We start from the raw sequence: 18,476 nt of genomic DNA, 5'->3' as shown, positions 1-18,476 counted from the left end.
AGGGAAAGATTATTTACGATTTGGACAGAATCAGAGTAAAACGAGACTCGATCTACATTATACAATTTATGAACCATTCTACGTTATATATCACGTAGTTTGGTATCTCAGCCATTTTCCATCTTACTGATATTTCTTTCAAGTCAAGAATTACACATCGATAACCGTAACTTCAAAATCCTGAGAAAATTTCACTATACTTGTTATTTTACACATCTTCCTTTCTATGCTTTACATCCTTTTCATCGATAAACTTATTTACGATTGACGAGCAGGAAATTTGTTTTCCCGAAACAGAAGCCATTATAAACTGAAAAAATGTCCGGGAAGAAAAAATATTATTTTAATCGAGCTTTTAACTCATGAAAAAATTCCAGGAATACGATCATGAAGATATCCTCTCGTATATAATTAAACGCGAGTTTGAAATTGAATCGGTTTATTAATTAAAAGTTCAACGGGATGAAAGCAGGAAAGAAAAAATTGACATTATTGACGACTAGAGAGAATTTAATTAAAATTCGCCATTCACTGTTTTCTCACATTTTTATCTGGTTAGATGCCTTCGTAAAGAGCGAGAAAAGTTAGATCTAATCAGTCCTCCGTGGACAGTGCTATTCCCGCGGGAGGAGGTAACGTCTAATGAAGAAAAATACACCCTGATGCTACTAGGTCTCGGATTACATGGTTACGGAGCTACGACTACTAGCGCCACGGTTATTAACTAGCTCAGAGCGAAGCACAATGTCGCTAGTGTATTGACATGGCAGTGCACGAGGCTCGATTCTTATTATTAAATATTTCATAAACTTACGAGTGGCTGTACAAGTGGCGAAGTATAGCTCAAACGTCTAATAATAGCTGGCCGGGTCTCTGAATACAGTGTTTCGTTTTAATTGGCGCAGGACGTTCGTGTGAATCTTTTTTCAGGGATTCTCCGTGTCCTGCGGCTATGCAGTGCACATCGTTTCTTTGAATACCACGTATTATGTGCCTACGTTGGTCGTATTTGCTAATTTAATGACAGTGTTAATTAGTAGATCGTCGAGAATGTACCTCTTGTTGACAGAAACAACGGAAATTTAATCAGTTTAATAATGGAAAAAATATGGGACACATTTTTTCGATAATTAGAAGAATGTACGAGATAATTGGTCGAATACAGTTATTAATTTAGGCTATTATTTCGTAATGAATTTATAGCAAAATTAATAAAATGTGATAATATTCTTAGGGAAAGGATAATGCTTTCAGTACGATTGACTTATTTTCTGTTGAAACTAATAAACGTGGTTAGTATATTTAAAATATTGAAATTTCGAGCCTTTTTCTGTGAATATAATGTATTATACAAAGTGACCCTGACTGTCTTGTGCAACTATGTTTGAAATATTTGTTAATTTAATAACTGTTTGGTAATTGTTAATTAGTAGATTGTTGAGTGTTTCTTATTGACACAAACGAAAGGAATTTAATTAAAAGTTGAACCACTATATTGAATAAAGGTATGAGACCATTTATTTTATTAATGGAAGTAAAATTAAATATGAACTTTATAATTAAATTAACTCTTGGAACAGAAAGGCAAAAGGATGTGAAATATCGTATTTTCAATATATCATACTTATTTTTACTAAATATCCTTCTAATATAGTATTCTCACATATATAAAAATTTCAGGTGTTTGCTTCCATCATCGGTATTATATGAAAATTTTAATAACGTGTCTTTTGGAGAAGCATTTTAACGTTCTGCAATCTCCAAACTGATAATTTCAAAAATTTAATATGTAGATACTAATTTTTACCTTTCAAATAAAGTTCAATAATTCTTCTATAATGGCGAGTCAATGATTAAGTTACATAAGTTACACTTCCATGTTAACTTTCATTCTAAAACAGGTCTAGACTAATAATTGCTCAAAAAGATTCTGGACAAATCATTGTTATTAAGTAAATTTAGTAGTAACTTAGTAGGTTTTACCCTTTCCACTCGACGATTTTCTGGCTAAGGAAAAGTAGGAGTTTAAAGATTTTTTGAACAGTAAATAAGAAATCGTATGATAATTAACTCGTAGAATTATTTGATTTCGTTATTTTTCACACCGTTACATTATCTGAAATTTGACATATTAATTAATATCGATCTTCGAAATTTTATCAAATGGCGACTGAAAGGCGCCTCTCGAGTGCAAAGGGTTAAACTCGTTTGCATCAGTCATGATATATCAGAGTTCCCAAACATGGGAGATCTTGTTCAAACTGCCTTCGAGTTTAAGATGCATACTCTTATCCTATTTTTATGAAAGTAAGATCATAGAGAATTAGCTAATGCGTATCATCAGTCGGTGATTAAATAATGCAGAGCATTAGAAGGGCTCTGTGAAAGAAGGATAAAAATGCGTATTTTTCCAAGAATAAAATAAGTATGAGAGATGATGTATAATATATGTGAGATTCGTACTTACCTAGCGGATTTTATCAGGATTTTTCAAGCCTTTATTACACGGGATAATTTGTATTAACCCTTTGCACTCGAGAGGCGCCTCTCAGTCGCCATTTAATCAAATTCTAAATATGGATGTTAATTAATATATCAAATTTACAATTACCCAACGAATATCGACGTAAAATAATTCTACGTCTTAATTTGCGTACAATTTCTTATTTACTGTTTTAGAAATATCGTCGACTCTATGACAGAAAGTCTTCGAATTACTATTTTTCTGTAGCGAAAAAGTCGTGTAAAGGGTTAAGACCAAGATGAAAATAAATAGACTTAAATATCGTCGACTCTATGACAGAAAGTCTTCGAATTACTATTTTTCTGTAACGAAAAGGTCGTGCAAAGGGTTAAGACCAAGATGAAAATAAATAGACGTGTTTTCGATTATGTACAGTCACGTTTGGTATTTATACGAATAACAACGTTTCATTATCTTCTCTTCCAAATTGATACTTTCCAAACTAGTCCAAACTAATCTTCAACGATTTCTTCTAAGTATTTTTATCAGGAAAGGGAAGATTACTATGATGCAAAACACGCGAAGCACTTTGAAGGCAGAATTTTAACCCTTTGCACTCGAGAGTTGACTCTCAGTCACCATTTAATCAAATTCTAGAGATTATTGTTAATTAATACCTCGAATTACAATTATCCAACGACACGTGGAATATCGAAGTAAAATAATTCTATGTCTTACAATTAATTTGCACTGCTTAGTTACCGTTTTCAAAATATCGTCGACTTTATGGCAGCAAGTCTTCGAATTACTATTTTCCTGCGACGAAAAAATCGCCGAGTGCAAAGGGTTAATGTTTCGAAACTTAGATTTTTCTGTTAAAATTCTACTCTACTTACAGTATTTTTAAATGAAAGAATTTGTCACTTGTACCAGTGTTTCTCAACCACTGACCCTTCAGATCAATCGTATAAGCTCATGGAAGATTTTTCTGAAATATGTCGTAGTTTTCCCAAAAATTTTTTGTGATTAGAATCCACGGGTAAATGAAATTTTCGATATTAATCGATAGTTTGTTCGACGCGAGTTTCCGTTTTATAAAAACTGGTTTACCTTCCTACGATCTCGCAAAGGTCGGAAGCTACTGTACTATTCTTCTCCTGAGCCCTTAATTTAAAAACGAGTAGGAAGAAGACGTTGATGAGTACCACAAAGGCAGACCCATAATTGAAAAGACTCTTAACACTAAACCTACTACGACCAGTCATTTGACCGGTCAAATGCTCGTCGTGGTAGTTGAAATAGGTTACATATGAATCTCAGAAGAAACCAAAAAGTAAAAGAGAATAGAGAGTTCGATAATGAACAATTGATTATATGTTTATTATAACAAAAGGCGTGAGATCAGTGACAAAAGCGATACTCTGATTACAGAATTTTTAATTAAAGGATAAATTAAGAGGAGAATCAAACAATTATAAACTCAATTTAGCACATTAATTTCGTGATACTTTGCAAACATGGTTTCATATTATTGTAGTACAAATAGATGCAAAATGAAATAAGTGACAAATTTATTGCCTTTATTTTTATAATTACTACCACATTTATTTTTAAAAAATTCTCTTTTATTTCTTGACACCTATGACATCGTGTTTTATTTATACTCCATTACAAATAAATTAGACGATTTTTAATAATATTTGTTGATAAATAATTTGAAATTAAGATAAAATATTCTGGTCAATAATTTATTTTCTTATAGATATACAAAATTTAAGTTATATTCTATAATAAATTAATTCAATAATGAATTTTGTTAATATTAATTTTTCCCAGAACAATTGCATACTTTCGAAGACCACCAAAGGCAGAGAATATGAAACCAGTTGTTTTAATCAGTTTGCTAATTCTAGTGTTAAAAACTGGCATCTGACCGTGACAAATTTGGCCTTTGAAATATCGAGGAAGTTAAAATTTTAATTTAGATCAATAGTTTTACTTATCGTGAAATGTTAAGACGTCTATGGACAGCCATAAAAAAACAAACGACCTGGAAAACTCGGTTGAAAAGTAGCCCTCCTCTGCGACGATACTCGACCACGTTCTGTGGCTGTGACACAGAAATTATTGGGTGAACTTCAGTGTGGAGAATAGGAATATCTACCTTGCAGTATAGACCTCTTGTCATGTGATTTTCATGCGTTTGGCCAAATGGAAAGGGGTGTACCTCTGAAGCACTTTAGCTGGGTCGAGGTAAAGAAGCAACCTCGAAATAGTTAGGGAAAAATGGAAATGAATAAATCGAACAAAATTAGGATTTTTAAATTGTTTCAAACTTTAACGAATATTTAGAGATTTTAACTATTTTCTCTTTCTAGAGCGAGAAAATAATTTATTTATCGACTCACCCTTGTAACAGAAATTAATCTCTAATTACATATACTGTTCATTAGCATCTCGAATGATATGGATTCAATATACCTTCTTTTTTGTGCCACTTTTTTTCTTTTTCGTTGCTTTTTTCTTTTTTTTCACAGTTTCTCGTTTTCCTTGGAAAAGTGTTCGTTTCAGCAGCTGCGAAGCTAGCTTCATCAGAGATTTGATGACGCGCCGACGTCAATTCGCACGTTTGAACGCTGTTCGAAAAAGGCGTGGTTTACAGGCGTAAGCCTCGGGCAGGATTAACTCGGCCTGTGAAGGTGTCAAAGGTTTCAATATTCACGCAGATTAAGGACTTTCTACGCGTCGCCAAGTAAACAACCTTAATCCACTGGCAATTGTGCTATTTCTATTCGACGAACTCGAATTTTTCATACGTTCACGAGAATTTTCTTTTATTTCTTTTAAACAACGAAATTAATCAATCTTCGTTAACAATATTAAATTTTCATTCGTTTTCCACACAGCGTGGTAACAAAAAGAGAAAATAATATAATCGTAAACTTTAACAGTTTATACTTAAGACACGTAATAATTAAATTTTAATAAACATGGACACTAAATTCGATCCTTCAAAAGTAAAATTTTTCATACGTCCACGAGAATTTTCTTTTACCTTCTGTAAACAACGAAATTAACTAATTTTCACTAACAATATTAAGTTTCCATTGGTTTTCCACACAACGTAGTAACAAGAAGAGGAAAATGTATAATCGTATACTTTAACAATTTATACTTGAGACACGTGATAATTAAATTTCGATAAACATGGATGTCAAAATCGAACCCTCAGAAATGAAATTAACTTTTAGATATTTTAGAAAATAGGAGTACTTCAGAAGTACATTAAGATTTCTTTGTCCCACCCTGTATATTCCATGCATGGTAATTTCCTGCATCTGTCACTGTTCTCGATATTTCTCTCCAAAGAGTTAAAAACAAACAGAACCGTGTTCATCGATAAAACATTAACGTCGCGAAACTCGGAAACTGAAATTTTCCAAATTTGATATACACACCCCCCTCCGCAGTAAAGAACCATATGCATACATCGGTGTTTGGAAAGAAAATTTTTTTGGAAGCCATTCAAGAGTCGAAACTCGGTGGAAAAGTCGAAAAATTATTATTCATGAATGCGGAACTCGCCCACAACTGTCATCCCCCACGAAATCTTGGAATCCACGATTCGCGCATTCCCTCGACAGCAGTCATTGCTCGATGCAAATTTATGCAGGAATTGCGTTTTGTAATTCCGCTTAAGCCCAGGCATTGAGATTGTTTGGTAATTGAACGGTCGGATAATCGAATGCGTGAATAATCGAGGTTCGACCGTGGTATTAATTTCACTCTTGGCATCGTTTCCGCGATCGCCATTCGGGTATAATGCTCGGAACTTTCTTCTGCAGCCTCCATTTTCATCTGACTCTCGCCGCCATCTTTTCCACGCTCCGTCGTGGTGAACTCGTTGCATGATAACCATAGGTGGAATCGTCGCGCCACGTTTGATCGTATAGCCGTTAAGAGCCGTTGATAAAATGCACTTTGTTATAGCAATCGATCCACTTCAAGCCGGGTGCTCATGCGTAAGTGGTCGGACCTTCATTCATGACTCCGTGTGTTGATTCGTACAAGACGTTCGTTTCTGCCCTCGATTTAATGCTACGACACGTGCAAGTAGTCGCGACTAAATTTGTTTTCGATCCAACTGCCGAGAGTTTCGTCCGAATGTGTCAGAGACCGACTGGGATGGATATCGCGATACATTTTTCCTACAAGATGTGGAGTATTGATCCGGTTGTTTGCGAAGGAATGTTACGGTGGATCTAGAGCTGCGTATATAACTGCCACGTTACATTGCGAAATTATGGAACTTATTAACCCTCTATAAACACATACAACCTTTCGGTCGCGACCCCTAAGGGGTTGCAAAGTGTCGCCGAGGTTTTAAAATGGGAATTTTATTACGCAGGTCTTTGGGATTTGTTGACTTTATTCCTGGCTTTAAGGGCGAATTTCCCGAATAGAGTAGGTGTGATTTAAGATTTATCATGGTGGATAATTAACCCTTTGCAATCGAGAGGCGCCTTACAGTCGCCATTTGATCAAATTTCGAGGCTTGACATTAATTAATATTTCAAATTTAAAATAACGTAACAGTGTGCGAGGTATCGAAATTAAATAATCCTACGTTTTAATTATTATACGATTTCTTATTTACTCCTCAAAAAATGTCATCAGCCATATAGCAGATAATTTTTCAACTCGTACCCTTCTTTAACCAAAAAATCGTTGAACACAGAGGGTTAAAGGACCAAATATAAATAAAATTATTACTTTGGGTATTAAATCAGAATTAAATTCTGAGATACATTTTTTAATTTGTTTTCTTCAATATATTACTATTTCCTATCTTTTGTAAACGTTAGGGTAGAGGATTGAAAATTATTTGGATAATATAAAAGATTTGGAAATACTTCTCTTAGGTTAGTTATATTTCTTAACCCTTTGCACTCGACGATTTTTTCGTTACAGGAAAATAGCAATTCGAAAACCTTCTGCCATAAAGTCGACGATATTTCTAAAACGGTAAATAAGAAATCGTATGCAAATTAAGACGTAGCATTATTTTACTTCAATATTCGTTGGGTAATTGTAAATTTGATATATTAATTAACATCTATCTTTGGAATTTGATTAAATAACGACTGAGAGTACTTTACACTCGAGTGCAAAGGGTTAATTTTCCTTTTATTATTTTTTCTTTTTATTATTAGCCTACTATTATATTATATCGTTGTATCATTTTATTGATACTAATAGTCCATGTACGTGCCAATTCTTGATTCCTAATTTTTATTTGAATTACAATATTAATTAATCAATTTATCAGTGATATAAATAATTATAACACGATATTATAATTGTAATTAAATTATTATTTAATTTTTATCGTTCATGAAATACATAGACATTAAAGCATAAAGCATAAACATTTATAATCAGTTCCTATTAATTTTTCACGAGGAAATAAAGCTCCGGTTACAGAGGGTTCGAAGGCAAATAGAGGGAGAGAGTGCTACTAAATTTAAATAATAGCTTTCGCGTTACACATAGCACTACTGGAGGTATGTATTATCCATCAAGTGTCGTGTAGAGATCAAACATAGTTAGAAAACATTGTTACGCAACATGTTGCCAGTCAGACCAAAACAGTGTATAGTATAAAGCGATTTCAAAACATTTGCCAACTTCCTCAACGTTTGATGTCATTATCAATAGGTGCGTGCGAAACGTTTTGCAAACTTGTCACAATGGGAAAGATATCACCTGGTATCGCAAGTTATAAAAATACGTTGCACAACGAAGTAACGAAAAAGACAATTCGTTACATAACGATGTTACGTTGTACAGCATGGACTCGGTTTAAATGTGCTCGGTTGGGTTTCAATTTGATATAAGGATCAAATACGTGATCAGATTATCGGCGAAAAAGGGCATTCTGGACAAATATTTGCCAGATGTGAACAATGTTTTCACATCTCGTAATTCATTTGCTGACGTAAAACTTTTTATCTACCTCGAGAATATTTTAATTCAAACAGAACTTTATGTTAACTTTCTTTGTACAATTTATGGAAATTAAAAATTTTATTTGTAAAATTTAGATATTTTAGAAATTTAATATCGCGATAATAATTCTCAAAATTTTTAGATTAAAATTAGTTTAATAATTTTGGAGATTTTCGGAGTTTAATTAACGATTTTAGATAGTTTGGAAATTTAATATTGCATCAGAAATTTTAGAAATTTTATTAACTTAATATTACATATTAGTCATTTTTGAGATTTCAGAATATATAAAATACATTAATAATTTTTACAAAATCTGAGGAACCTGTGAGTTTGTTAAAATAATAGCTCAAATAGTCCTTAGTAGTATATTTTAGAATCACATAATGTTTATTTTAATATTTCGACTTGATTCATCTTCGTCACAGATCTGTTCGATAACCATCAGTAATATGCAAATTGGAGGCAATAATTTTTTCCGAATTATCATCGGGAGAAAGTTGTTACTCTCAAAGCAGATGTTAAATCTGCTGAAAGCAGTGTTACTTAGCCTTCCAAGTTCGAAACTAATTTAAACCATCGAACAATACGAAGAACGCAAATATCAAAGAGAAAAGTTAGGTTTAAAAGTGGAGCAGCAAACTTCGTATCTTCGAAAACTGCATCTTCTTGGACTCGCGAGTTTCTGGGCGAACTGCTTAACGAATCTCAGAAAGCGCGAAGTTGTTCATTTCGTGCATCCGCACAAAGGCAGCCCCGATCCTCCGATATCGAAATTAATAATTTGCATGTTTATTACTCCGATGGAATTTGATGAACGCGTCTGCGTTATTAAAAGCGTTTGTTGCTCCGGTCGATCGAATAACAGGGAGCAGTGTTGTTACCTAGGGACGATCCCTGTTTTCCTCCATTTTCCGATTTTCGTGTGCCAGATTTTTCCTCTTTTACGTAATTATTTCACGGTTATCTTTTAACCGCCTATTAGTTTCCTTTGTGATCGTTACACCTGAATTTTGGTAGCCTCGAACGAGATCGATGGTTCCAACAATTATGGTTCCTGCAATTATGGTTCTAACAATTGGATTGCAACAATTACGATCGAATTTGTCTATTATATAATATCTCGTATCTTCGTTTACTTAGATATAAAATTTTGCTATTAAAAATTCGACTATTCTTCTATTCTATTAAAATTTATAATATTAAAAAGTTACGGTGATCGAGAAGATAATTATAAAATTAAATTTCAATCGTTCGAACTTTACTTATGTAAATTTTTTTATTTCCTCTGCTACGCTGTAGAAAGAGCTTGAAGCTTTCCTTCCTTGAAAACATTTGGAAAAAATGAAAAAGAAATATAGGGAAAAGAGAGAATGATTATATAGACTTTTAATGACTACGCGAGGAAAGAGGGTCGCTTGATTACAAAATTTGATAACTTGAAATTTGGTTTGAATGAATACAGAGTGTTACACCGAGTATCGGCAGTGTCTGAGCCCAAAGGGGCAGCTCTACTTGAAGGCCGACAACGAGGGTAAGCCTGACCTAACCTTTAATCATCACTTCCGCAGGAGCCTTGTATCATCATGCCATATGTATCACACCGACACACACACGCAGTCACACTCACACGGTTCACGTACACACGATATTATGCTACCATCTTAACCCGATCCGTGTGTCCCTCTCACGTTACTGTACTTCTAGAAGCTGCCACTGCTTGCTTGCTTGCTTTTTCCGCGTTCAGATTTCGACCACGAGTCTCTAACCGGTTCGACCCGCGTGCTCGGACATTTTCGTTCCAATCACTTCGCTGTTTTATCGACCCCACGTCAGAATTCGAGAGAAAAAGACGAGAGGCCCACTCGAACCGTTCCTCCACATCGTTCACCAACCCACCGACCCACCATTGTTACATTGTTCGATGTAATTCTCCGTGTAAACGATAATACAGGATGCTCCACGATCCTGTATAAACGAATAGATCTGGAACACGATTTAGCGTTTCTGCTGCACGAAGCTTTGTTTTTCGAAGAAATCGATCCACCGGATTGGGCCACGAGATCTATACCCTCGTATTAGGACTAGTACATACACCAGCGATCAATCTTCTCATCGAAACGAAGCTTCGTGTCTAAAAATTACTCTGTATTTTCCATCTCTTTGTTACCGCAACATCTGCACTTGGATTTAACGATTCCGTTTATCAGTGTTTATCGATGTTCCGTAGATTCCATCTATATATTTTATATTGTCTGTACCATCTTTTCATCCACGAAGTAGCTATAACACGTGTAACCCCCAACGCTGTCAATTAGCCCTTTGAAAGAGAGGAACAGCTGTTCCCAATCGCAGACACGATGAGCCAGTATTTAACCACCTCGCGACCAATTTCCTCCCCTGTTTTGTTACACAACAAGGCACCGCAGTGTCCAGAGGAAGTCGTTGGAAAACAAACGCGGAACGGCGAACGTAGGATCGCGAATGACAGCGATCAGACACCCCTTTATCCTCGACGAGCGTGCTAGTCAACGAGGTTAACGTTGAATTGTCGAGACACAGGCACGCCTTGACAAATAATCGTTGAGAAAATGGTTCGCAGGGCCTAGCCTACGCCCTGACCCGTTCTAACTCGATTCTTTGATACAATGACACAAACACAGGTCTGTCTTCCTCTACGAATAACGGCGACGACGATAACGTTCTTATCGTCGATCTGATGGCAGATGCTGCACACCCCGACATTACTCCGCCGATAACGATCCTTGTCCTATTTGTCTGTGTTCTTTCGATAGGGCTGACGTCTCCGAGCTGCAATTTCCCTTTCGAGGACCTGACCGACGCCGAGGATTCGCTAGTGAGCGATACGGAGGACAATATCGGTACTCGTATGCCTGCCACATCCGCATAATAACGAGAACCGGGGGTAGAGACGACATGGAAAGAGAGAGAGAGAGAGAGAGAGACGTATAAAGAATCGTTTCGACTCTTCGTAATATCGTTTGGTCCGAATGATCGGATGGAAAGGTAGACGCACGCGTGATGCTCGAATAGGGTAAAAAAGACTGTTCAATTCTTGTCGCGACGAGCCGCGACGTCCTATCGACAACTGCTATATCGTTATGCTCCCGAGACAACGCGGAGATCGATTAAAACGTTCGCGGTTTGCTTGTTTTCCATGCAATGACACGCATATTCGTTCTACCCCCGTGTCGTTCGATTATGTCAGCTTCAGAACAACACGTAGTGTCTGCGTAGACACTCCACTTGACCTACGTGGGGTAGTTTGTTCCTGTAAAATCGTTGTGCAGGCTCGCGTAGTGACAGATACACGTTGTGTCGTCGAGCTGCCTAATATCTCAAGAACAAGACAGAAAGGCCCACCTGTTTTCTTTCCTCCTCTTTTCAGTTTCTTTCTTTGTCTTATTGGTTCCCAGTTTTATTTACGCTGGTCTGTTCCCCGTCGTCGACGTGCCCCGTTTTGTAGAGTGTACGAATGAGTCCACTTCTGCTTCGTTCTAGGGCTCCCATTATTGAAGGGTTCATTACGATTTTCCTTTCATACTTGAAATCTTGCATAACTCTTTTCCCGGATATTTTTCGTACTTCACGATTCCATCCATCTATCGAATTTAGGTGGATGGAAGAGCAAGATGAAGAATAAATTATGCAAATACACTTGCTGATGAGTGTCGAGGAAGAATATAATAGATTGCGAATTTTTTCATATTTTTTATATATTATTTTTATGTATTATGTACGTATTAATTCTTATTTCCAACGTGAATCACGTGTACGCGATTCGTGGAAACACGCCTGTATGCGAAAATAAACCTCATCCGAGGTTTTCAATTCTTACAAAAGACGCGGTAGCATGTGTATTTGTCAGACGATTTTAAACGAGACTGTCCCGAAGTAATTCCGCAGTTTTCAAATTGTCAGCTTTTACGCGTAATAAACTCTTCAATGTTTTCCTTGTTTGGTCTGATTGCGTTCGAAAATTGCCCGATTGTTGGGCTTGTCTGTGTCGTCATTGTTCGTAGCGGTAGACTAGCCTGTCTCTATGTGTCTGCCTATATGTATGCCTTTGTGTTTGTTTTATCGTTTGTTATCTGTGGTGGACTGTTACGTCATCGATACTTTCTGTCAATTATTTAAGGAATACACATCGTGGTACCCGTACGTAAGTGTCTAGCTGTAACACCGATACGCGGCTCACACATGGACACAATACATCATCGTAAGCTTGTAACGATGTGTCGTTGTTACACAATTTTCACGTCATCGATTTGAAACGTTGCAGACCACGCGATATTCGATACTTCCAGACCCGTGTCGTTTTTGTCAAAATTGACATCGCAAATTGAACGACGAAACGAGAACGAGACCCCGATATTTACAGTTGTGTTTACAATTTGTAAGAAATATTATTTTTAGAAACACGCTTTCGAAGGCGCCGTGCACGTCGAAATTTATTCCAGGTACGCCGAACAAACGAGATCAAATTTTAATTATTTCGGGATCGATAAGCGAGCAACCGAGATAAATGAGAAAAGAGAAAAAGGGCGGACGTAGTCGAGTGTTACGTGCTCGCACGAATTTCAAGATTTCCATCGTTAAAAATCAGACGAACCCAGCAGTACAGCGTGCGAAGCGCACAACGGGGTTCGTTCGCGATGAAAATTCGAACGCGCCGATAAAAAGGAGATTTACGAGCGCGATGAAATTATGCTACGAGAAAACGGCACATCCAGCTTCGAACGACGGTACCCTGGTGTCGGTTTAAGACGACACACGATCACGATACTTCTTTAATCTGCAATTTGCGAGCGGCCATGAATGCGAAATGATATCCGCGATTCATCTTCCTTTTACACCCTTTACTGAGAAATCGCTGGAAAAACGGTGAAAATTCATTTTCTAGCTATTGCACGGTTTCACGGACGCGTAATTTTGCAAGTTTTCTGCTCGAATTTAGCCACGTTTGAACGTTTGACGCACCCAGTTACGCGCGGGTGGTTCGAATCGCGCGGGCTAGCGGTACGCCATGTTGGCAGCGCGAGTCAATGGCGGAGACGCGGCGCGCGAAGATTTGAAACGCAGCGGACGAATGTTGATTGTTCGACGATAGAATGTTCTTTTATCAACGATATTCCACTGCATAATTATTCATAGAATTCACGAGAGAAAACACCGTTTTGACGATAGATATCATGCATGCACGTTTCTTCTCGCACAGAGTTCTTGTACTTTTTCGTAACAAGGATCACCTCACGCGTGTGAACGTTATCTGTACTTTTTATATTACCCTTTTTTGGCACTGGATTTTCAAATTTCATACTCCGTGTTGATATATATCTTCGTTTCGTTGCACAGTTTCACTTTTTTCTTGTTCACGTATGATTCGATATATATATAGCTCGATATATTTCCCTTATACGTATCTCACGCTATACACGTTATATTTCACACTCTCTGTGTATTATAATTTCGACCTACTTTTATGCATTTTCGCGCGATTCCGGTAGGTGCAAGTTCGTGAGATGGACGGGGTCTCCTTTACCTAATATATATGCTAATTAGCTCTTTCTCTGACTTTTTAACGTAAGCAACGTTTATCTTTCGCTAAGAGACTTCGTAAACAGCACATTCTGATTCGCGGATTCGCTTGCCTGTGAAATTTCTCAGATATTGCAAATAATTGTTAAATAATAAATAAGTAACTTTTATTTCGCTCTATATCGCATATACAGATAGGATAAATATCTCATTACACTTACACTGAATTGTCAATGTGAATGTTCTTAAGATATACTCTGCTTACTTGAATGTACAATATATTTCATTTAATCGTCTTTGTTTTGTTTCCTTTTTAATGTTTCTCCTATGTGTATGATATTTATACTATGTTTATTATACTGTTTGAGGATGGTTTAGTAGAAAGAGAAGCCTAATTATCTGCCTTTATTATCGTTATATCAAAATTGCCTCAGATATTAGTTTTCATAATTGCGATTTTCAATTTCCCAAACGAGACTCGGCATATAATTTCGCATTAAACATTCATCTATGTTACCTATGATTAGTATATTTTTATTTGAAATTAAACGTGATTAATTAATTTAACTCTTTGCACTCCAAAAATATTTATATTTCATCGATCAGCAGCTCTAACACGATTTTGCAATATCAGGTACTTTAAAACCAAAAGTTTTATTTCGAGAATGAAAATATTATTCCTTTGCGCTCTACTGGTGTCATTATACAAGCAGTAATAATCCATCGCGTATTTTATTTAATTCTATGTTCATTGATAAATCTAGAAAAGTGACTAAGGCTATTACAAAAACAGATTCACAAAAGAAGCTTCTCGCTATTAACACTAGAACTACCATAGAGGTTAAAGTGATTTATTTCGGACATTTAATTTTCGACATTGCTGAAATTATGCAGCTGCTTATGGTAAAAATTATACCGATTTTTGTTCGAATAGCGTTAGCTATGCTAACGTAATAGCGTAATTACATATGCTCTTTTATTTTCACTATGTCATATTAATTAATACCAATTGCATGCATTATATTTAGGTACACATTAGAGCCCGGAAGTTCTAGTGTTAAAAAAAAAAAACTTAAAATTGGAAATCGAGGGAACGAAAAAATTCCTATTTTACAAAAGAGTTATAAATATCCGTAAATTTATTCGAACTACAACCTTCGTCACTCTTTGATTTTTGCCAATGAGAACGGGACTAAGTATCTAATCGCAGGTTCTCGATACCTCCGCAGTGGCGCCACTGGAGTACAAAGGACCAGAGTCAGTCGCGCGGTGATTATTTTCGAGCGATTCAACGGAGAAATTCGACGAAGACTTTATTATCGCAAAATTCAAGCCGGCATTGAAATGACGACGGTTTCTCGCGAAAGTATTATTAGAGGAAAACGAAATCGCTATTCCGCGTGCAAGAGTCTTTCGGCTCTGCATCTTTAACGAGAGGCAGGATAATTAGGTATTCTGTTTCAGCTTGAACGTGCGCAAAATGCTACGATAATGATACAAACACATGCAATAAAGATGTCTCGCGCGTTTGTGTCGTTTTTTGCTTTGTTTGCCTTGACAAGCGCATCCCTGTCGTTCACGTTTCTCTAAATACGTTCGTTTCTCAATGCCCAACCTTCTGCAGCTTCGTGTTCCGTTTCTGCAACCTCCACCAGCCCTAGATCATTGTTGTCTGTACGTTTTTCTACGATCAGCACGCTGCCATTTTGCAAACAATATGCTCGTACAGTGTGCTAGATGCGGCCATGCGTTCTCTATTCTCACCGAATGTATATCATTTGTTTCGCATTTAAATATACCACACATACGTTTAGCCGGCATTACACATACTCAAGCTGGTCCAGTCGATCTAGCATTCACGAGATAACGAGCAGACTATACTTTCTTTCTCGCTCGTCGAGTTTCGATCGTTCAAGCCTTCCAACTGCGTCAAATTCCGCTGGCATTCTTAACCCTTTCACGGCCACGATGCATTATTTTTCCGAGAGCGTCTATTATTTATCCGTCAACCACCGTCATTGGGTAGTCGTTGCAGTGAAAACTCGAAATCAATCGGAACTAGTTTCCACCGGATAAGATTATTTTTAACCGAGGCCTCTGGTAGCTTTAACCAAGGACTACTCAAAACTAGTACTGACTGATTTCGGATTCTGATTGTGACACGGATAACACATTCGCTGCTTGCGTCACGTGTGAGTCATTCGCAAATCTAAGCAATTAACTGCATTTTTAAACGTCTTCTTTCATTTTACAGTCACTCACGAGTACTTAATTCGTGCCTAGTTTTCTGTATTTCAAATAAATTTCTATTTCTTCGTATTTCCATCGAGATCGTTGATTTCTGAGTCTCCGATGTGACACGTATGCGATGACAGTCAGTATTCACGTTTTCGCTGTAAAAGGGAAAATTTCGATGGGAAGAGGAATTTTTAAATTCGAAATGTAATTCACGGGCTCTGGTTGAAATTTCTTCTTCGTCATATAGCAGCTGACGTGATATATAGATAAAAACGAGATTGATTTTTATTTTTAATCGATTCCTGTTTTTCCTCCCTGCGAGCAACCTTGTATCTCTTATTTTAGAAGAGCGAAACGAGTTTTGAGAGATAACTGATTTCCCCGGTTATTTTTATCCAAATTGATATGTTTCTATACGTCCAAGAAATTAATAAATGAAACAAAATATTTCTGTTTTATAAAGGAAGTAAGGTTATTTGAAACGAATTGCAGTAATAAAGTGGTATAATAACCGTCACTCGACTGTACACGAATTTTCACGGTATTGAATATTCGAAAAGGCTCGACAACCGAGACGTAAAAATGGACTTGGATACACGTGGTTGAAAATTGGAATTTGTCACGGGTAATTCGAGTGCCCGTATAGAGCATATGCGCGGAGATTTCGAAAAGTCAGTCCAAATAGTGGTACGAAAGCCGCAAGCTGATTATTCAAATGTGACATGTCCCGTTGGCCATGAAAGGGTTAAATTATTCGGAATACAGATTACCCGCATCTTGTTTTTTCTCCACGGCTTTCTTCTTTTACCCCCTCACTCGAACCTCGAACGATCGAATCCCGTTTGTTCCATTCGGAATACGAAAATTTGCACGAGAAATTGAGGAGAAATTGACGAGAAATCGTCGATCTACGCCCGTCGTGCGAAATCGATCTCGCATCCTGCGTGCTGTTTTCCAGCGTGAGGAAAAACGCTGCACACCCGGTGAAAGAAACTCGCGGAAACGCGGCCGCGTGAACGAGGGCTTGTTTACGAACCGTTTGATAACCGAGGCGAGAAGTTGGCGCGAACATGGAACTCCTCGTTCGAAGTCGAACGACGAAGTTCCGGGGCCGGTCCTAAAGTTTCTTCCAACCTAACGATCGACTGCGAACTTCCGAAGCAATCACTGCCGGCTCGCTTCCACGTTTGCCGAATATGCCAGCGTGTTTTACATACGTCTGACGATGTTCTTGATCGTGCAGGTCGTGTCGGATGTCCACACTTCATGGCGCCGGAAGTGATCCAGCGCAGACAGTACGGGAAGCCTGGTGACGTCTGGTCAGCCGGAGTGCTGCTCCATGTCCTATTAACCGGTACACTTCCATTCGTGGGTTCTCGAGACAGACTGCGAGAAGCGATCTGCAGAGGACGAGTACAGGTAGAAATTGACCGTGACACGCTGCTTTCCTCAGTTTCTTCTCACTAGACCGGGCGAGAAGAGCAACAGAGGCCCTCTCTCCGACCATCCTCCATGCCTGCTACGATAAATTCATGAGCTGTTCGTAAATCTTGCAGATGGAAACGCCATTGTGGGACAATATCAGCGAGCCAGCGAAGGATCTAATCCAAAGAATGCTCACAACGGATGTAAATCACAGGATTACCATACAGGAAGTGCTGAACCACAAATGGCTCAGAGTAAGTCCAGTCGCGTATCATCCAGCCTGGACCAGGGATTAGCCTTTTGTGGTCCTAGTCTCATTCGACACTACGTTTCATACTATTATTGCAAATGCTACTCGAAATTTCATTCCAATTTCGTATTTTCGTCATCCATATTGCATCTATGATGTACTATGCTGTTGAAAAATTTCGAGTCACTATGGATGATCGTAATTTATTTGAAGTACTGATAATTAACCCTTTGCCTCTCAGTCGCCATTTAATCGAATTCTAAAGTTGGATTTTAATTAATATATCATATTTACAATTACCCGACGAATATCGATGTAAAATAATTCTACGTCTTAATTTGCATACGATTTCTTATTTACTGTTTTAGAAATATCGTCGACTCTATGACAGAAAGTCTTCGAATTACTATTTTTCTGTAGCGAAAAAGTCGTGTAAAGGGTTAAGACCAAGATGAAAATAAATAGACTTGTTTTCGATTATGTACAGTCACGTTTGGTATTTATACGAATAACAACATTTCATTATCTTCT

At 37.2% G+C, this 18,476-nt stretch overlaps 1 protein-coding gene across 1 annotated transcript in view; it reads left to right on the top strand.

Annotated features, from left to right (window-relative positions):
• Positions 1-17,949, top strand: part of LOC108549375 (peripheral plasma membrane protein CASK) — a gene marked incomplete at its 3' end in the record, with an annotated part of 89,809 nt that extends 71,860 nt beyond the window's left edge. Inside the window, exons 6-8 of the mRNA XM_017902726.1 lie at positions 9,939-10,007; positions 17,514-17,689; positions 17,827-17,949. Coding sequence (XP_017758215.1) covers positions 9,939-10,007; positions 17,514-17,689; positions 17,827-17,949 — 368 coding nt within the window. The remainder of the gene's footprint in view (positions 1-9,938; positions 10,008-17,513; positions 17,690-17,826) is intronic.
• Between the last annotated feature and the right edge of the window lie 527 nt (positions 17,950-18,476).

This window comes from Eufriesea mexicana, unplaced genomic scaffold (genome assembly GCF_001483705.2).
Source record: "Eufriesea mexicana isolate 0111107269 unplaced genomic scaffold, ASM148370v2 scaffold1913, whole genome shotgun sequence".
Lineage (NCBI taxonomy): Eukaryota > Metazoa > Arthropoda > Insecta > Hymenoptera > Apidae > Eufriesea > Eufriesea mexicana.
Note: the sequence above shows the minus strand (reverse complement) of the source record. Positions and strands in the feature narration are given on the sequence as shown.